Below are 16,965 nucleotides of genomic sequence, written 5' to 3' on the forward strand. Positions count from 1 at the left end.
TTGGGGCGATCAAGGAGGTTCCGTGGGAGCTAAGAGGCAGGGGGTTCTACTCCCGATATTTCCTAATCCCCAAGGCAAAGGGCAGGCTTTGGCCCATTGTGGACCTGCGTGGACTCAACAAGTTCATGGTAAAGTTGAAGTTCCGCATGGTCTCCTTGGGCACCATTATACCTTCCCTGGATCCTGGAGACTGGTACGCCACCCTTGACATGAAGGATGTGTATTTCCACATAGCGATTCATCCAACAGACAAACACTTCCTCCACTTTGTGGTCAACTGCGAACGCTATCAGTTCATGGCCCTCCCCTTTGGTCTCCCCCCGCCCCCTCCATCCCCCCGAGTGTTCACTAAATGTATGGCAGTCGAGGCGGCCTTCCTTGGTCGACGGCGGATGCAGGTATACCCTTACCTCGACGACTGGCTTAACCAGGGGCGCATCAGAGAATAGGTGCAGTCCTACTTCCGCTTGGTCCCAGACACGTTTAGTCGGTTACGCCTCCTTCTCAAAGTGGCAACCCAATCGGGGCGGTTCTGTACTCCATGCAAACATGAGCCGGCAGTTGGAAGCTGTGAGCTTCTAAACAAGGTTTGAAATCTAGAAGCCTCTGTTCATTGGCTGAGCCTTAGTCAGGGGGCGGGGCTATCAAGGAGGCCAGGGCTTTATAAAGCAGTGAGCAAGCGACCAGGGAGCTTTGCAAACAGGGGCCACTAACAGGGAGTTTCGAGAGGGAGTTGGGAAGGGTGCAAGGTACATTTGCCATTCTTTAAAACCTTTAAACTATAATCAAAACTTCTTGATTTAAACAAAAACCCTATCATTAACCTAGGTAACGGTAGGAGAAAATGCAGGCAGAAGCCCAGCAGCCGAGTGGGGGATATCCTGTTTATTGTGCTCAGTGTAGCATGTATGATTACCTGCCCTGTGGGCGGGTGGCGTATGTGTGCATTCGGTGCAAGGAGCTCCTGGCCCTCAGAGACTGTGTACGGGCTTTGGAGGCCAGGGTGGCAGAACTGGAGGAGCTAAGGGAGGCAGAGAGGTGTGTTGATGAGGCTTTCCAGGACACTGTAGATTTGTCCCACCTCTGGTCAGACAGCCCCTGCGCTGTTAAGGAGGATGAAAGGCCCAGAGGAGAGCAGTGTGACGGGGTTGGGACTCACCACCATAGCGCCTCTTGTTGGTAACTCTGGGAATTAGCTCAGTCCATGTGGAGCGCCCTCCGCTGGTGGTGTCCCGTCCATCTCTCGCCCTCTGTTGGCGTCTGGACCCGCGTTGCTCCCTTCTCGCGGCGTCCTCTTCAGGACACTGCCCTCCGGCAGTGCCCCCTAGTCCACCTTCACCCCCTTCCAGGGGGGTTAACAGCAGTCTTTCTGCTTCGCCCCAGCCACAGTGGCCAACCACACCCCTAAAGTCTAACCCCCTTCTGTCAGGGGTCGGGTGCAGTCCGCTATGGCCACTTCTAACGGCCGGGTGTAATACAAGGGGGAAGGGGGGGGACCCAGGCCCACCCCCTACTCTGGGTCCCGGCCCAGGGACCCTGTGGCAGCAGCCTCCCTGCCCTCCTTCGCTTCCCTTTGGCCCCTTTGCACCTTGTGGGCCCTTCTATCAGGGCCTGCAGCCTGGCAGGTACCAGGCTGGAGTTCCCTTCTGCTCCCTTGAGCCTGCCCAGCACTGCGGTGTCCCAGGTGCTGGTCTCCTCGCTCAGGAGACAGACCTTCCCCTTTGAAGGTCTGGGAGAGACTGACTGCGTCTTGCCTGGGCAGCCTTTATATAGGGCCTAGCCTGGCCCTGATTGACTGCCTCCTGCTCAGCCCTGATTGGCTCTCTAACAGGCCCTCCCTGATTGGCTGCCGTGGTGCGCAGCCGGTCTAGCCTGCTGTAGCCCAATCTGGCATGGGAATGCGGCCGCCGCCCCATTACAAGCAGTCAACCGGAACAGAGAGGAACTTTCCCATAGTTGGGACCCTCCTTCCAGATGATGCTGGGGTATCCTCTCGCACTGAGGTTACCTCTCCGGGCGAGGGAACTCCAGTCATTAGGAAAAGGCAGGTGTTAGTAATGGGAGAGTCGATCATTAGAAACATAGATAGCTGGGTTTGTGATGACAGGGAGAACCGTATGGTGACTTGCCTGCCTGGTGTGAAGGTTGCGGATCTCTCGAGGCATCTAGATAGACTTATGTGTAGTGCTGGGGAGGAGCCAGGGGTCGTGGTACATGGAGGTACCAATGACGTAGGGAAGGGTAGGAGAGACGTCCTGGAGGTCAAATTTAGGCTGCTAGGAAAGAGACTGAAATCCAGGACCTCCATGGTGGCATTCTCAGAAATGCTTCCAGTTCCAGGCGCAGGGCCAGGTGGGCAGGCAGAGCTTCAGAGTCTCAATGCGTGGATGAGACGATGGTGTAGCAAGGAGGGGTTTAGATTTGTTAGGAACTGAGGAAATTTTGGGGTTGGGGGCAGCCTATACAGGAAGGATCCAGGCTGCTGGCACTAAACATTAAAAAGGTTGCAGAGCAGTTTTTAAACTAAGAGATGAGGAAAGCCGATCGCTGCAGAGGCACACCTGGATCGGTCAGAGACTTCTCTTAGAGGAGAGTCTAGTGATAGAGATTCTCCAGGTTTTAGTCAGGAAGAGAGGAGGAAAGAGGACAAAATATGGGCCAGATCAGACGAGAAACATTCACATGAAGAATCTGACACATCAGAAAAGGGCAGACAAATAAACAGTGACAAGTTTTTAAAGTGCTTGTACACAAATGCTAGAAGTCTAAATAATAAGATGGGTGAACTAGAGTGCCTCCTGTTAAAGGAGGATATTGACATAATAGGCATCACAGAAACCTGGTGGAGTGAGGACAATCAATGGGGCACAATCATTCCAGGGAACAAAATATATTGGAAGGACAGAACAGGTCGTACGTGGGGGGGCGGGGAGTGGCACTATAGGTGAAAGAAAATGTAGAATCAAAAGAAATAAAAATCTTAAATGAATCCACATGTTCCACAGAATCTCTATGAATAGTAATTACATGCTCTAATAAGAATGTAACAGTAGCGATCTATTATCGACCACCTGCCCAGGACAGTGATAGTGACGATGAAATGCTAAGGGAGCAGCTGGTACAGGAACCCACAAGGGGAGAGGCAACTCTCGATCTAGTCCAAAGTAGAGCGCAGGATCTGGTCCAAGAGGTAACTATAACAGGACCGCTTGGAAATAGTGACCATAATATAATAACATTTAACATTCCTGTGGTGGGAAGAACACCTCAACAGCCCAACACTGTGGTATTTAATTTCAGAAAGGGGAACTATGCAAAAATGAGGAGCTTAGTTAAACAGAAGTTAAAAGGTACAGTGACTAGAGTGAAATCCCTGCAAGCTGCATGGACACTTTTCAAAGACACCATAATAGTGGCCCAACTTAAATGTATACCCCAAATTAAAAAACATAGTAAAAGAACTAAAAAAGAGCCACCGTGGCTTAACAACCATATAAAAGAAGCAGTGAGAGATAAAAAGTCATCTTTTAAAAAGTGGAAGTCAAATCCTAGTGAGGTAAATAGAAAGGAGCATAAACACTGCCAAATAAAAGGTAAAAATGTAATAAGAAAAGCCAAAAAGGAGTTTGAAGAACAACTAGCCAAAAACTCAAAAGGTAATAACAAAATGTTTTTTAAGTACATCAGAAGCAGGAAGCCTGCTAAACAACCAGTGAGGCCCCTGGACGATCGCGATACAAAAGGAGCACCTAAAGACGAAAAAGTCATTGCAGAGAAACTAAATTAATTCTTTGCTTCAGTCTTCACAGCTGAAGATGTTAGGGAGATTCCCAAACCTGAGCCGTCTTTTGTAGGTGACAAATCTGAGGAATTGTCACAGATCGAAGCGTCACCAGAGGAGGTTTTGGAATTAATTGAGAAACTTAACAGTAGCAAGTCACCAGGACCAGATGGCATTCACCCAAGAGTTCTGAAAGAACTCAGATGTGAAAATGAGGAACAATTAATGATGGTTTGTAACCTGTCCTTTAAATCAGCTTCTGTACCCTATGCCTGGAAGATAGCTAATGTAACATTTAAGAAGGGCTCTAGGGGTGATCCTAGCACTTACAGACCAGTAAGTCTAACGTCAGTACCGGGCAAATTAGTTGAAACAATAGTAAAGAATAAAATTGTCAGACACATAGAAGAACATAAATTGTTGTGCAAAAGTCAACATGGTTTCTGTAAAGGGAGATCATGTCTTACTAATCGATTAGAGTTCTTTGAGGGGGTCAACAAACATGTGGACGAGGGGGATCCAGTGGACATAGTGTACTTAGATTTCCAGAAAGCCTTTGACAAGGTCCCTCACCAAAGGCTCTTACGTGAATTAAGTTGTCATGGGATAAGAGGGAAGATCCTTTCATGGCTTGACAACTGGTTAAAAGACAGGGAACAAAGGGTAGGAATAAATGGTAAATTTTCAGAATGGAGAGGGGTAACTAGTGGTGTTCCCCAAGGGTCAGTCCTAGGACCAATTCTATTCAACCTATTCATAAATGATCTGGAGAAAGGGGTAAACAGTGAGGTGGCATTTGCAGTTGATACTAAACTGCTCAAGATAGTTAAGACCAAAGCAGACTGTGAAAAACTTCAAAAAGATATCTCAAAACTAAGTGATTGGGCGACAAAAAGGCAAATGAAATTTACTGTTGATAAATGTAAAGTAATGCACATTGGAAAAAATAACCCCAATTATACATACAATATGATGGGGGCTAATTTAGCTTCAACTAATCAGGAGAAAGTTCTTGGATTCATCGTGGATAGTTCTCTGAAGACATCCACGCAGTGTGCAGCAGCAGTCAAAAAAGCAAACGGGATGTTAGGAATCTTTAAAAAAGGGATAGAGAATAAGACAGAGAATATCTTATTGCCCTTATATAAATCCATGGTATGCCCACATCTTGAATAGTGCATACAGATGTGGTCCCCTCATCTCAAAAAAGATATACTGGCATTAGAAAAGGTTCAGAAAAGGGCAACTAAAATGATTAGGGGTTTGGAACAGGTCCCATATGAGGAGAGATTAAAGAGGCTAGGACTTTTCAGCTTGGAAAAGAGGAGACTAAGGGGGGATATGATAGAGGTATATAAAATCATGAGTGGTGTGGAGAAAGGGAATAAGGAAAAGTTATTTACTGGTTCCCATAATATAAGAAGTAGGAGCCACAAAATGAAATTAATGGGTAGAAGGTTTAACACAAATAAAAGGAAGTTCTTCTTCACTCAGCGCACAGTCAACCTGTGGAACTCCTTGCCTGAAGAGATTGTGAAGGCTACGACTATAACAGGGTTTAAAAGAGAACTGGATAAATTCATGAATGTTAATTCCATTAATGGCTATTAGCCAGGATGGGTAAGGAATGGTGTCCCTCGCCTCTGTTTGTCAGAGGGTGGAGATGGATGGCAGGAGAGAGATCACTAGATCATTACCTGTTAGGTTCACTCCCTCTGGGGCACCTGGGATTGGCCACTGTCGGTAGACAGGATACTGGGCTGGATGGACCTTTGGTCTGACCCAATGTGGCCGTTCTTATATTCTTATGTTCCTGCCGGACGCTCGTTTCCAGGCTATAGTGGCCCTTGTCCGGAGCCTTCAGAGCTTCCCAACCTCATCGGCAAGAAGGTGCTTGAGTCTTCTCGGACACATGACTTCCTGCACATACATGACTAGGCATGCCAGACTTCAACTCCTCCCATTACAAGCCAGGCTGGCATCAGTCTATCGCCCAGGTCGAGAGAGCCTGAACTTGGTGGCCACCGTCCCAGAGTGGATCCTGGCCTCCCTCCACTAGGGGCTGGATCCCCTGGTGATATGCAAAGGAGTCCCTTTTCACAGCCCACAGCCCTCCTTGTCCCTTATCATGGATGCGTCACCCTGGGATGGGGTGCCCACCTTGGGGACATTCAGAAGCAGGGCCTATGGTCCCCTTCCATGCTCTCCCTTCATATCAACGTACAGGAACTGATGGCGGTACGCCTTGCCTGACAAGCCTTCCAGGAGCGGCTGCACAGTCCTTGTGTGGCGGTCCTCACAGACAGCACCATGGCCATGTTCTACATCAACAAACAAGGGGGGGGCCCGTTCCTCCCCCCTCTCTCAGGAGGCAGTTCGACTGTGGGAATTCTGCATAGCCCACTCCATTCACCTGGTGGCGTCCTTTCTCCCTGGGGTCCAGAACACGCTGGCGGCCCACCTAAGCAGGTCCTTCCGCTCCCACGAGTGGTCACTCCGACCAGATGTCATCCACCCCATCTTCCGAAGGTGAGGGTTTCCCCAGGTCAACCTGTTCGCCTCCCGCAGCAATCGGAAATGCCCAGCTTTCTGCTCCCTCCAAGGCCGTTCCCCGGGCTCTCTCACAGATGCCTTCTTGCTCCTGTGGATGGGTTGACTATTTTACACCTTTCCCCCGTTCCCCCTTGTGCACAGGGTCTTGCTCAAAGTGCACAGGGACAGGGCGCAAGTGATTCTGGTGGCTCCAGCGTGGCCCAGACAGCTCTGGTTCACTGTGCTATTGGAGCTCTCTGTGGATGCTCCAGTCCCATTGCCTCTTCTTCCCGACCGATTACTCCGGATCACAGTCGCCTCTGCCATCCCGACCTGCGATCTCTCCACCTAACGGCATGGATGCTGCTTGGGTAAACCCTTCAGAATGTGTCTGTTCAGATTCGGTACAGCAAGTGCTGATGGGCAGTAGGAAGCCCTCCACTCAGGTCACATATACGGCTAAGTGGAAGCGGTTTTTGTGCTGGTGCGCTCAGTGCAACACGCCCCCTCTCCAGGCGTCCATGCCTCTCATTTTGGAGTATCTCCTGAGCCTAAAACAGCAGGGCCTGGCGGCATCCTCTGTCAGAGGTCACCTTGTGGCCATCTCGGCTTTTCACCCAGGCGCAAATGGTCGCTCAGTCTTCGCCAATCCCATGGTTGGCAGGTTCCTCAAGGGCCTGGACCATCTCTACCCACAGGTTCGACAGCCAGTCCCCACATGGGACCTTAACCTGGTCCTCTCCCAACTCATGGGGCCCCCGTTTGACCCACTGGCCAGCTGCTCCCTCCTCTACCTCTCCTGGAAAATGGCTTTCCATATCACTATCACGTCGGCACAGCGTGTCTCCAAGCTCAGAGCCCTTACCTTGGAACCACCCTACACAATCTTCCATGAAGATAAAGTGCAGCTTCGGCCCCACCCAGCCTTTCTTCCCAAGGTGGTATCTGCCTTCCATATCAGCCAGGACATTTTTCTTCCAGTTTTTTATCCAAACCTGTATGCCAGTCGCCAGGAACAGCGGCTGCACTCCCTCGATGTCCATAGAGCCCTTGCCTCCTACATCGTGTGTACGAAGCAGTTCAGGAACTTGACATAGCTCTTTGCTGAGGTGGCGGACCAGATCAAAGGCCTCCTGGTCTCCTCTCAGTGGATCTCTTCATAGATCATGTCTTCATCTGCGCTTGCCCTCATCAGTGGCTTTTCTGGTCCAGGTGCCGATCCAGGAGATCTGCAGAGCCACAACTTGTTCCTCGGTACACACTTTTGCTTCGCACTATGCCGTCATCCGACACACAGGAGATGATGCGGCATTTGGTAGAGTGGTCCTACAATTCAGGTTGCTCCACTCTGACCCCACCGCCTAGGTAAGGCTTGGGAGTCACCTAATTGGAATCAATATGAGCAAGCACTCGAAGAAAAAACAGTTACTCACCTTTGTAACTGTTGTTCTTCGAGATGTGTTGCTCATATCCATTCCAAACCCACCCCCCTTCCCCTCTGTCGGAGCAGCCGGCAAGAAGGAACTGAGGGGGTGATGGGTCGGCTGGGATATATATCGAGCGCCATGAAGGCGCCACTCCAGGGGGCTCCAAAGCCAACCCACCGGGTGTTGCTAGGGTAAAAAATCCTCCGATGGCCATGCACACAGCGCGCTCACACCTAATTGGAATGGATATGAGCAACACATTTCAAAGAACAACAGTTACAGAGGTGAGTAACCGTTTTTTCTTTTTCATGATCTCGGGCTTAATGTCTCCATAACCATACATGGGAGTGAACCTTCTCCTGTAGTGCTAAGTGTCATTTCCTAAACAGTCTGAAAGACAACCACAAAATAGAGCTTTCGGAATAAATTTCAACAAAATCCCAGCCTGCTTGGGTTCTTCTTCATTAGAAGATTTTAGGCCTTTTCCCACAATTCCATAAGCTGTCTGTCCTGTCACTAGGATCATAATAACCATTAGTCCCATTCTCACAACTCTTCTTCAGGGGACTTGATAATTTGCAAAACTGTTTGCAGTGAAACTTCAAAAAAAGCCCTCTGCCCGTGCCCTAGGAGACAGAGGGACTAAGAAACCCTTGCAAAGGGATTCCCATGCTTGTCCCCCAGCATCCAGGTCTTTAATACATATCTTATGGTTGCTGGGTCTTTGGAAGCCCCTCCTACGATGGGCAGGGTTTCTCCCATGCTAAGGGGAAGCCCCACTCCACCCCTGTTTGGTGGGGCTACTCATACACACAGAGAAACCCTGCCCATTGGGGGAGGGCTTCCCCCAAGGCCTTGTTATAAAAGATAGGGCCAGTGCTTTGCCAGCTTAGTTTGCATAACAGGCCATGCCCCTGTGGGTATTGGAAGGGCAGTGACCTTCTCCTGAAGATCCTGGTACCTAACCTGGAGGATCGTGGGCCATTGGCCTGCCCAAAATTTGAAATTGGGTTCTGGCTACAGCCCTCCCTCAAACACTCCCAGGGCTAAGGGGGAGCAGGGGTCATGTGAAGAAGGGGTGTTTAAGGAGGAATTGAATTTTAGGGGGGTTATAGGTGTGGTCGAGTGGCTAAACTGCTAGCTGCTGCCTCCTTTTCTTTGATTGTAAGCCCTTCGGAGCTTTCCACTGTGTGTGTAAAGGACCTATCACAATGGGCCTTGCTCCTTGGTTGGGGCTTCCAGGTGCCACTGCAATACACATAATTAATAACAATAAAGAGCTGTTGGTTTACTGAGGAAGGGGCACAGAGTGCTGGGGTGCCATCAGAGAGCCAGGAGTTCGGCATTGTTTGCACTGTGGAGTCTGGGGGCTCCTCAGAGGAAAACAGAGTCTCTAAGGTTTAGGTTGGGAGCAGTGAGGGGATAGAGGGGTTGAAATAATCATGGTGGGAACCATTGAGTCACAGGAGCTTGTAGGGGTGTACTTTTGTGGGGAGCTTTGGAGGCACTGTGGGTTAGGAGGAGCCAAGGGAGCGAGGGAAATACGAGTCTATCACAGTTATGGTGGAGCAGCCATCTAGAGAGCTGGGTGGCTTGGGGCTTGCCTCAAGTTGAGTTGGGGGACAGTGGGTTATGGGGGAAACTAGGTGATTTGGGGAGGCATGAGGATTGAGTGAGGTGTGGAGACCCAGAACTTGGTGCCCTGCCCATGTTGATCAAGGTGATATGGAACTGAGTGGGAAGAGAAAGTTTTGCTTCTGCTGGTTAGCAGGGCTGGGGTCGCAGGGCAGCTGCACATTGACTTAGGTTACTCAGGGGTTTTGCCATAAACATTAGCAAACATATTCTGTGCAAGACAGTGTAAGAATAAAGCAACTTGACAGATATTATCAGCACTGCACTGTAAATATGCAACAGCAATGGACATTTCTGAACACACGTTTAAGCACATTTTACTGACTTTTCTCCCAAATGAAGTTTTCCAAAAACAGCTCCAAAACATTTATTTTTAAATTAAAAACCACCTGTTTGTGACACAAATTGCCCTGTTCCTTTAAAGCATGGCCTTACTGGCGAGAGAACCTGTTGGGAAGGTTGCAGAGAAAGGAAGGATAGTCCGGTCAGTAGGGCACTAGCCTAGGATTTGGGTTCAAGTCCCTGCTGTGCCACAGACTTCCTGTCTGATGTCACTCAGCCTCTTTGAGCCTGTTTCCCAGCTGTAATTGGGGGATAATAGCACTGCCCTGCCCACCGGGCGTGTGAGGACAAATATGTTAGATTGTGAGGCACTTAGACGCTACAATAGTGGAGGCCAGGTGACTGCCATAGGCAGATGTTTGCAAAGTGAATTAGTGATGGAAATTCTTTTTCAGCTTCTCAGTGACAGGGCTGTCAAACTCCCACGGCATTCTGAGAGCCATTCAAGATGTCAAGCCTGAAGAAGGAACCGAGACCCCAAAGTCCATGTTTTCTTTATCACCGTCTCAGCCTTCTGAGATTGGTTACTTAAATGTGGCTTCACCTGGAGACACCCCAAACTTCCCAACTCAGCCTCAGAGTCCAAGCTTCAGCTGCGATAGCATCTAAGAGGGACTACAAGGAGCTGCTCTCTGCTTGGACTGTGGCTGTTGGCTTCCCGCTGCAAGGGGCCATGCCAGCTGGATCACTGTGTGTCTAATAACTCGTTCAATTAACTTTGTGATTTTCTCAGCTGTTATTTGACAGCTGTTATGTCAATCACTTGCCCGGCTCTAGCGTCTCATCCCAGATCTCCCTGGAATTTTCACAGATCTAATTAAACAAGGTTTTTTTAAAAGGGGTGTTTGTCATTTGGTCTCAACTCCTTGTGTGATCTAGACACGTTCACAGGCCGGGGCCCCAATCCTGCCTCCACACGGGCCCACCTGCACTCACAGCAGGGCCAGGGCCCTGATCCTGCCCTCCACATAGGTCTGCCCTGCCAGGGCCAGATTAAACTTTTGTGGGCCTGACGCCAAATATATCTGTGAGCCCTCACGTAGTCGTTATGGACCCTTTCGAAGTGTGGGCCCAGTGCAACGGTGCCACAGTAAACCTGGTCCTGCTGGGATGGAGATGAAAACATTTATTCAAAAACTAAACAAGATATTTGAAGCCATACTTGATTAAGACCTTCCCTCAGTCCATAGAGAACAGACTGGGCTAACATCAATATATTCAGAATACTCTTGAATTTGGTTTACTTGTGTGGGAGGAGGTTCTTTGTTAGTTTTGCTTTTTTTGTTAAAACACTCAGGGCCTGCTTCTGGCCCTGAACACAAGTGCTTAACTAGCACATTTATGAGCCATATTAAGCCCCAATGTACCCCTCAGTAGAGTTGCACCTGCATGTCCCCTCCACCCTCTCCTTATGTTTCATAAATACAATTTTGAAAGCTGGATTTTCTAGCTTGGTACAATAATGTTTACAAAACGTAAGTTACTGGGGTGGAGTGTGGGGAGGAAAATTGCTGGTGCTGGGAGAAAAGACTACTGAGAGACACACACACACACTCTTTATCACAAAGGCTACCACAACCCAGCCTCAAGCCTCTACCCCAATGTTCACACCTGGGCTCTCCTCTCCCTGTCTCTCCTACTGCCCCCCCCCCACACACAACTAACCCCGACCTTCACACAAGGGCTCTTCTCAATATCCCTGCTACCACTCACCCCCGACACACACACACACTTTCACCCCAGGGCTGTCACCTTCCTCCCTTCTACTGCCCCCCCAAACCAACCCCCAGCTTCAACCGGAACTATCCCCTCCTTCTGCCCCCTCCACCTTCACACCCTGCTTCTCCTATCCTCCTCCCCCACAGAGTCACCACCAGCTTCCCCCGTTGAACCCAGACTCACTCCACAACTGCCCCTTCCCCCCAAGCCGTGTTCTGCCCTCCCTGGAGGGCAGGGGCAGTTGCTGGGCATTGCCACCGGCAGGGAGCGGGCAGCCAGCCCTGCTGTCACCGCCCCCCTCCCCTGGGGGCCACAGACAACCACCTTCAACCCCCCCAATGCAAAGCTGCAGGGTCCAGATGGTGCCCAGGAGCCCATGGCCGGGAGGGCTGCACGCAGGGAGTCAGAGCACCACGGCCGCTCCTGGCTTCCCACTGCCCCAGGAGAGCGGGACAGACTCAGGGGTGGGGTGAGCCTGGAGCCCCTCCCGCCGTGCCCCATGGGGGCAGGGGACCAAGCAGGGTCAGCACTGGGAACTCTCTCCCTGCACTATTTCCTTGCTGGGGCGTTGGGTTTTTTGTTTTTGGTCTGCCCGCTTCACCTGGGGCAGCCCACAGCATTGCACGGGGCATGCTGGGACTAGTATTGCAGCTGGCAGCGCAGATCCCAAGGCCCCAGCGGAACGCAGTGGCGTGCAAACCATACCTCCCAGCATGCCTTGCAACACCCAGTCCCTGCTGTGCCTGCATGCGGTTTCAACCAGCACTGAGAAGTTGCTGACTTCACATTGCTGGGCTGTGGCCAGGGCTGGATTAACCCTTTGTGGGCCCCCAAGTAGTCACATGGCCACTTCCAAGTGTGGGCCTGATGCCACTGTAAACCCGGTACTGCATCCTGCGGTCACAGCGGGACCTGGGCCCCAATCCTATCCTCCAGACAAGCCGGCCTGGCCTGCATTGGGCAGGAGGGAGACATGAGACTGGGTAGGCGCTTTTCCCGCCCGCTCAGGCGACCCCTTTTCTGCACTGGAATTTGCTACCGGTAGCAGTTACTCATATGTAAGGGATTGTAGAAAACTCCTATCTGATGTAATCTGATGGAGTTTGAAGAACAGCTAGCCAAAAACTCAAAAGGTAGTAACAAAAAGATTTTTAAGTACATCAGAAGCAGGAGGCCTTCTAAACAACCAGTGGGGCCCCTGGACGATCGAGATACAAAAGGAGCACTTAAAGATGATAAAGTCATTGTGGCAAAACTAAATTAATTCTTTGCTTCAGTCTTTACGGCTGAGGATGTTAGGGAGATTCACAAACCTGAGCTGTCTTTTGTAGGTGACAAATCTGAGGAATTGTCACAGATTGATGTGTCACTAGAGGAGATTTTGGAATTAATTGAGAAACTTAATAGTAACAAGTCACCGGGACCAGATGGCATTCACCCAAGAGTTCTGAAAGAACTCAAATGTGAAATTGCGAAACTATTGACTATGGTTTGTAACCTGTCCTTTAAATCAGTTACTGTACCCAAAGCCTGGAAGATAGCTAATGTAATGTCAATATTTAAGAAGGGCTCTAGAGGTGATCCCGGCAATTACAGACTGGTAAGTCTAACGTCAATATCGGGCAAATTAGTTGAAACAACAGTAAAGAATAAAATTGTCAGACACATAGAACATAAATTGTTGTGCAAAAGTCAGCATGGTTTCTGTAAAGGTAAATCATGTTTTACTAATCTATTAGAGTTCTTTGAAGGGGTCAACAAACGTGGACAAGGGGGAATCCAGTGGACATAGTGTACTTAGATTTCCAGAAAGCCTTTGACAAGGTCCCTCACCAAACATGAATTAAGTTGTCATGGGATAAGAGGGAAGATCCTTTCGTGGATTGAGAACTGGTTAAAAGACAGGGAACAAAGAGTAGGAATAAATGGTAAATTTTCAGAATGGAGAGGGGTAACTCGTGGTGTTCCCCAAGGGTCACTCCTAGGACCAGTCCTATTCAACTTATTCATAAATGATCCGGAGAAAGGGGTAAACAGTAAGGTTGCAAAGTTTGCAGATGATACTAAACTGCTTAAGATAGTTAAGACCAAAGCAGACTGTGAAGAACTTCAAAACGATCTCACAAAACTAAGAGATTGGGCAACAAAATGGCAAATGAAATTTAATGTGGATAAATGTAAAGTAATGCACATTGGAAAAAATAACCCCAACTATACATACAATATGATGGGGGCTAATTTAGCTACAACTAGAGATCTTGGAGTCATCGTGGATAGTTCTCTGAAGACGTCCACGCAGTGTGCAGCAGCACTCAAAAATGCAAACAGGATGTTAGGAATCATTAAAATAGGGATAGAGAATAAGACAGAGAATGTCCTATTGCCCTTATATAAATCCATGGTACGCCCATATCTTGAATACTGTGTACAGATGTGGTCTCCTCATCTCAATCCCGCCCAATACTGGCATTAGAATACACTCAGAGAAGGGCAACTAAAATGATTAGGGGTTTGGAGCGGGTCCCATATGAGGAGAGATTAAAGAGGCTAGGACTTTTCAGCTTGGAAAAGAGGAGACTAAGGGGGGATATGAGAGAGGTATGTAAAATCATGAGTGGTGTGGAGAAAGTGAATAAGGAAAAGTAAAGTATCAGAAGGGTAGCCATGTTAGTCTGGATCTGTAAAGGCGGCAAAGAGTCCTGTGGCACCTTATAAATTAACTGATGTATTGGAGCATAAGCTTTTGTGGGTGAATACCCACTTCGTCAGAAGCATGTAGTGGAAATTTCAAGAGGCAGTTATAAAAGGAAAAGTTATTTACTTGTTCCCATAATATAAGAACTAGGGGCCACCAAATGAAATTAATGGGCAGCAAGTTTAAAACAAATAAAAGGAAGTTCTTCTTCACGCAGCACACAGCCAACCTGTGGAACTCCTTGCCTGAGGAGGTTGTGAAGACTAGGACTATAACAGGGTTTAAAAGAGAACTGGATAAATTCACGGAGGTTAAGTCCATTCATGGCTATTAGCCAGGATGAGTAAGGAATGGTGTCCCTAGCCCAGAGGGTGGTGATGGATGGCAGGAGAGAGATCACTAGATCATTACCTATTAGGTTCACTCCCTCTGGGGCACCTGGCATTGGCCACTGTCAGTAGACAGGATACTTGGCTGGATGGACCTTTGGTCTGACCCAGTATGACCGTTCTTATGCTACCAGTAGCAGTGAATTGTTACCAGTAGCAGTTACTGATACCTAAGGTTGTTCTTATTTGCTGACTTGTCCTAATTCCTAAAACTTGTCCTAATTTGCTAAAGCTTTACAGTATGAGATGGAAACATAAAGTGTTCGGCTTCCAAATGACCCTGCCTGGGGTACATATGAATCAATTACCTCTTAACAGAGGATTATAAAAAATAGAGTGAGTTCATTTAAACATCATTTATTCTGCAGCTTCATTTACTGTGCCATCCTGACATTGACATTTCTGCCCAAGTTACCTGTGGGTTGGATTAATTTTAGTGGGACGCGGGACATGTGGAGGATAATTTAAACTCTTAATTTTCTTAGGGTTTGCCTTCAATATACTTCTATGTTGGTGCAATCTCTGACCATTACATTTCATCAACTCAGCAGGCAGTCACAGGCAGCAATGCACTTGTCCTATTGCCTTGACTGACAAAGGTTTCTGATCAAAGGGAGGCTAGATTCCAGCAAGCTCCTGGGGTAATATCTCATTGGAGATGAAGGGGCTTGTTCAGAGAGAGATTTTGATGTCAGTAGGGTAAAGATGATCCAGATGGGTTTGTCTCCATGCAGGTGTATTTTAGTCCCTGGCTGGGTAGAAAGGAGAGAGAAGTATTTTGGATTTCCTATTTCCCTTACTGAGAGCTATCTATGCTCACCTGAATTTTTCCTGATAGAAGCAGTTCCTATCTATTATAGGGTCAAAATATGGCTGCCATCACACAGAGGTGGAGGTGAGAAGAGGGCCAAGAAGTCCTTTCCCTCCTGCAAACACACCCATTCATATGGAAGCCATAATGTTGCTGCTGCCTAAATACCCTGATGGCAAACGGGTAGGGGCAGGAGGCACTGCCAGCTATACCTAGCACCCCAAAGGAGCCATGCACTGTGTGGAGTGTATGCTGAACTGGTGAGGGCAACCCTTACTCCCCAGTGAGGATCAGTTCCTCAGGATAGGTGCATCAGCTATCAGCCAAGATAATCAGGGATGCATCCCCATGCTGTGGGTCTCCCTAAACCTCCGACTACCAGATGCTGGGAGTGGATGAAGGGATGGTTCACTCAGTGATTGCCTGTTCCGTTCATTCCCTCTGAAGCACCTGGCCCTGGACACTGTCAGACGGCAGGATACTGGACTAGATGGACTATTGGTCTGACCCACTACAGCAGTTCTAATGTTTAGCAAAAATTAGAACAGATTTTTGCTTTTGAGAAGAATGTCACATGAGATAGTATACTGCCTCTACTGAATATTTGAGAATCAAGTTCTACACGCAAGCAATGGCATACGGAAAAACACTAAGGGCTGGATTGAGAGGCAAAATAACAGTTGCAAAAGGCAATTGCCATTAGTGGATTGAATGAAAACAAAGTTTTGAGACCAGGCCAGAAATTCAGTCAGACTGGAAGTCAGATGATCCATCAGAATAAACTTCTGCTCTAAAAATAATAAGAAAAAGTTAAATTAAAAATTCCAACTTGGAAATCACAGTAAAAAACACTACTAGAAACACAGATGTCGTTGTTCAAACTACTAGCAAGTACTTATACATCTTTTCAATGAGTCTTGTTAAAATATAAATTAAATAGCACAGTGAGATGCATCTGCACGGTATCAAAGCTCAACGGGGACGTGCTAAGGGGAACTCAGGGAAGCCCGGCAGCAGGACAGACAGAGGGTGAAGGGCTATGAGACTTGATGCGGTCAGATACACGGACACGGGATTCTGCCTTTGGAGTAAAGCATCTCACTGAGCCAAGGCTCCTGCAGCCCCGCAGCCCCCCTCACCAGAGCGAGAGGCGCTGCAGGGCCCCGGCCCTGGGATTCCTGGGCCGCCAAGAACCAGCCCTGCGGAGCCCGTGCTGAGAGGTGCCGCCTGTGGGCGGGGGACAAAAGGCCCCCGGCCCGGCCCCTGCAAACACGGGCTCTGCGCCCACCGCCGGGCCGCAGTGCCGGGCTTTTGCCCTCTGCCAGCGCCTCGCCCCTGCGTTTCACTCCGGCTCCCCCCGCCCCTGATTTTCCCCGTCAGCCCCAGCCTGGCCCTGCCTCCCGCCGCCGGCCGCCACCCGTCGATTTCCGCCCCCTGTTCAGACCCTGGCCTCCCCCCGGCTCCGCTTCCCGCTTTGCAGCCCGCGTAAAGGGCAGGCTGCAGAGCCCCACCCCGGGAAGGGGCAGATGTTACTGCGCATGCTCCGTGCCCCCTACCGAGCACGTTCCTACAGCCACAGCTTCGGGCACGGCACAGGCGCCTCCGCGGTGACCCCTCCCGCCCCGAGGGCGGAG

General features: G+C 49.2%; 1 protein-coding gene and 1 long non-coding RNA gene across 2 annotated transcripts in view; one reads left to right on the forward strand and one right to left on the reverse strand.

The window, feature by feature from the left end:
- CCDC30 (coiled-coil domain containing 30) overlaps window positions 1-10,384 on the forward strand; it is a 136,047-nt gene extending 125,663 nt beyond the window's left edge. The window contains exon 24 of the mRNA XM_077837566.1: window positions 10,113-10,384. Within this exon, the coding sequence (XP_077693692.1) occupies window positions 10,113-10,326 (214 nt within the window). The 3' untranslated portion in view covers window positions 10,327-10,384. The remainder of the gene's footprint in view (window positions 1-10,112) is intronic.
- Window positions 10,385-13,581: 3,197 nt separating this feature from the next.
- Window positions 13,582-16,950, reverse strand: LOC144276808 (uncharacterized). The gene is made up of 2 exons (XR_013348339.1): window positions 16,888-16,950; window positions 13,582-16,121 (listed from the first exon to the last, which is right to left on the reverse strand). It is a non-coding gene; the product is annotated as an uncharacterized LOC144276808 (long non-coding RNA).
- Window positions 16,951-16,965: the final 15 nt, after the last annotated feature.

The sequence above is a fragment of the Eretmochelys imbricata genome, chromosome 18 (assembly GCF_965152235.1).
Source record: "Eretmochelys imbricata isolate rEreImb1 chromosome 18, rEreImb1.hap1, whole genome shotgun sequence".
NCBI classification, from domain to species: domain Eukaryota; kingdom Metazoa; phylum Chordata; order Testudines; family Cheloniidae; genus Eretmochelys; species Eretmochelys imbricata.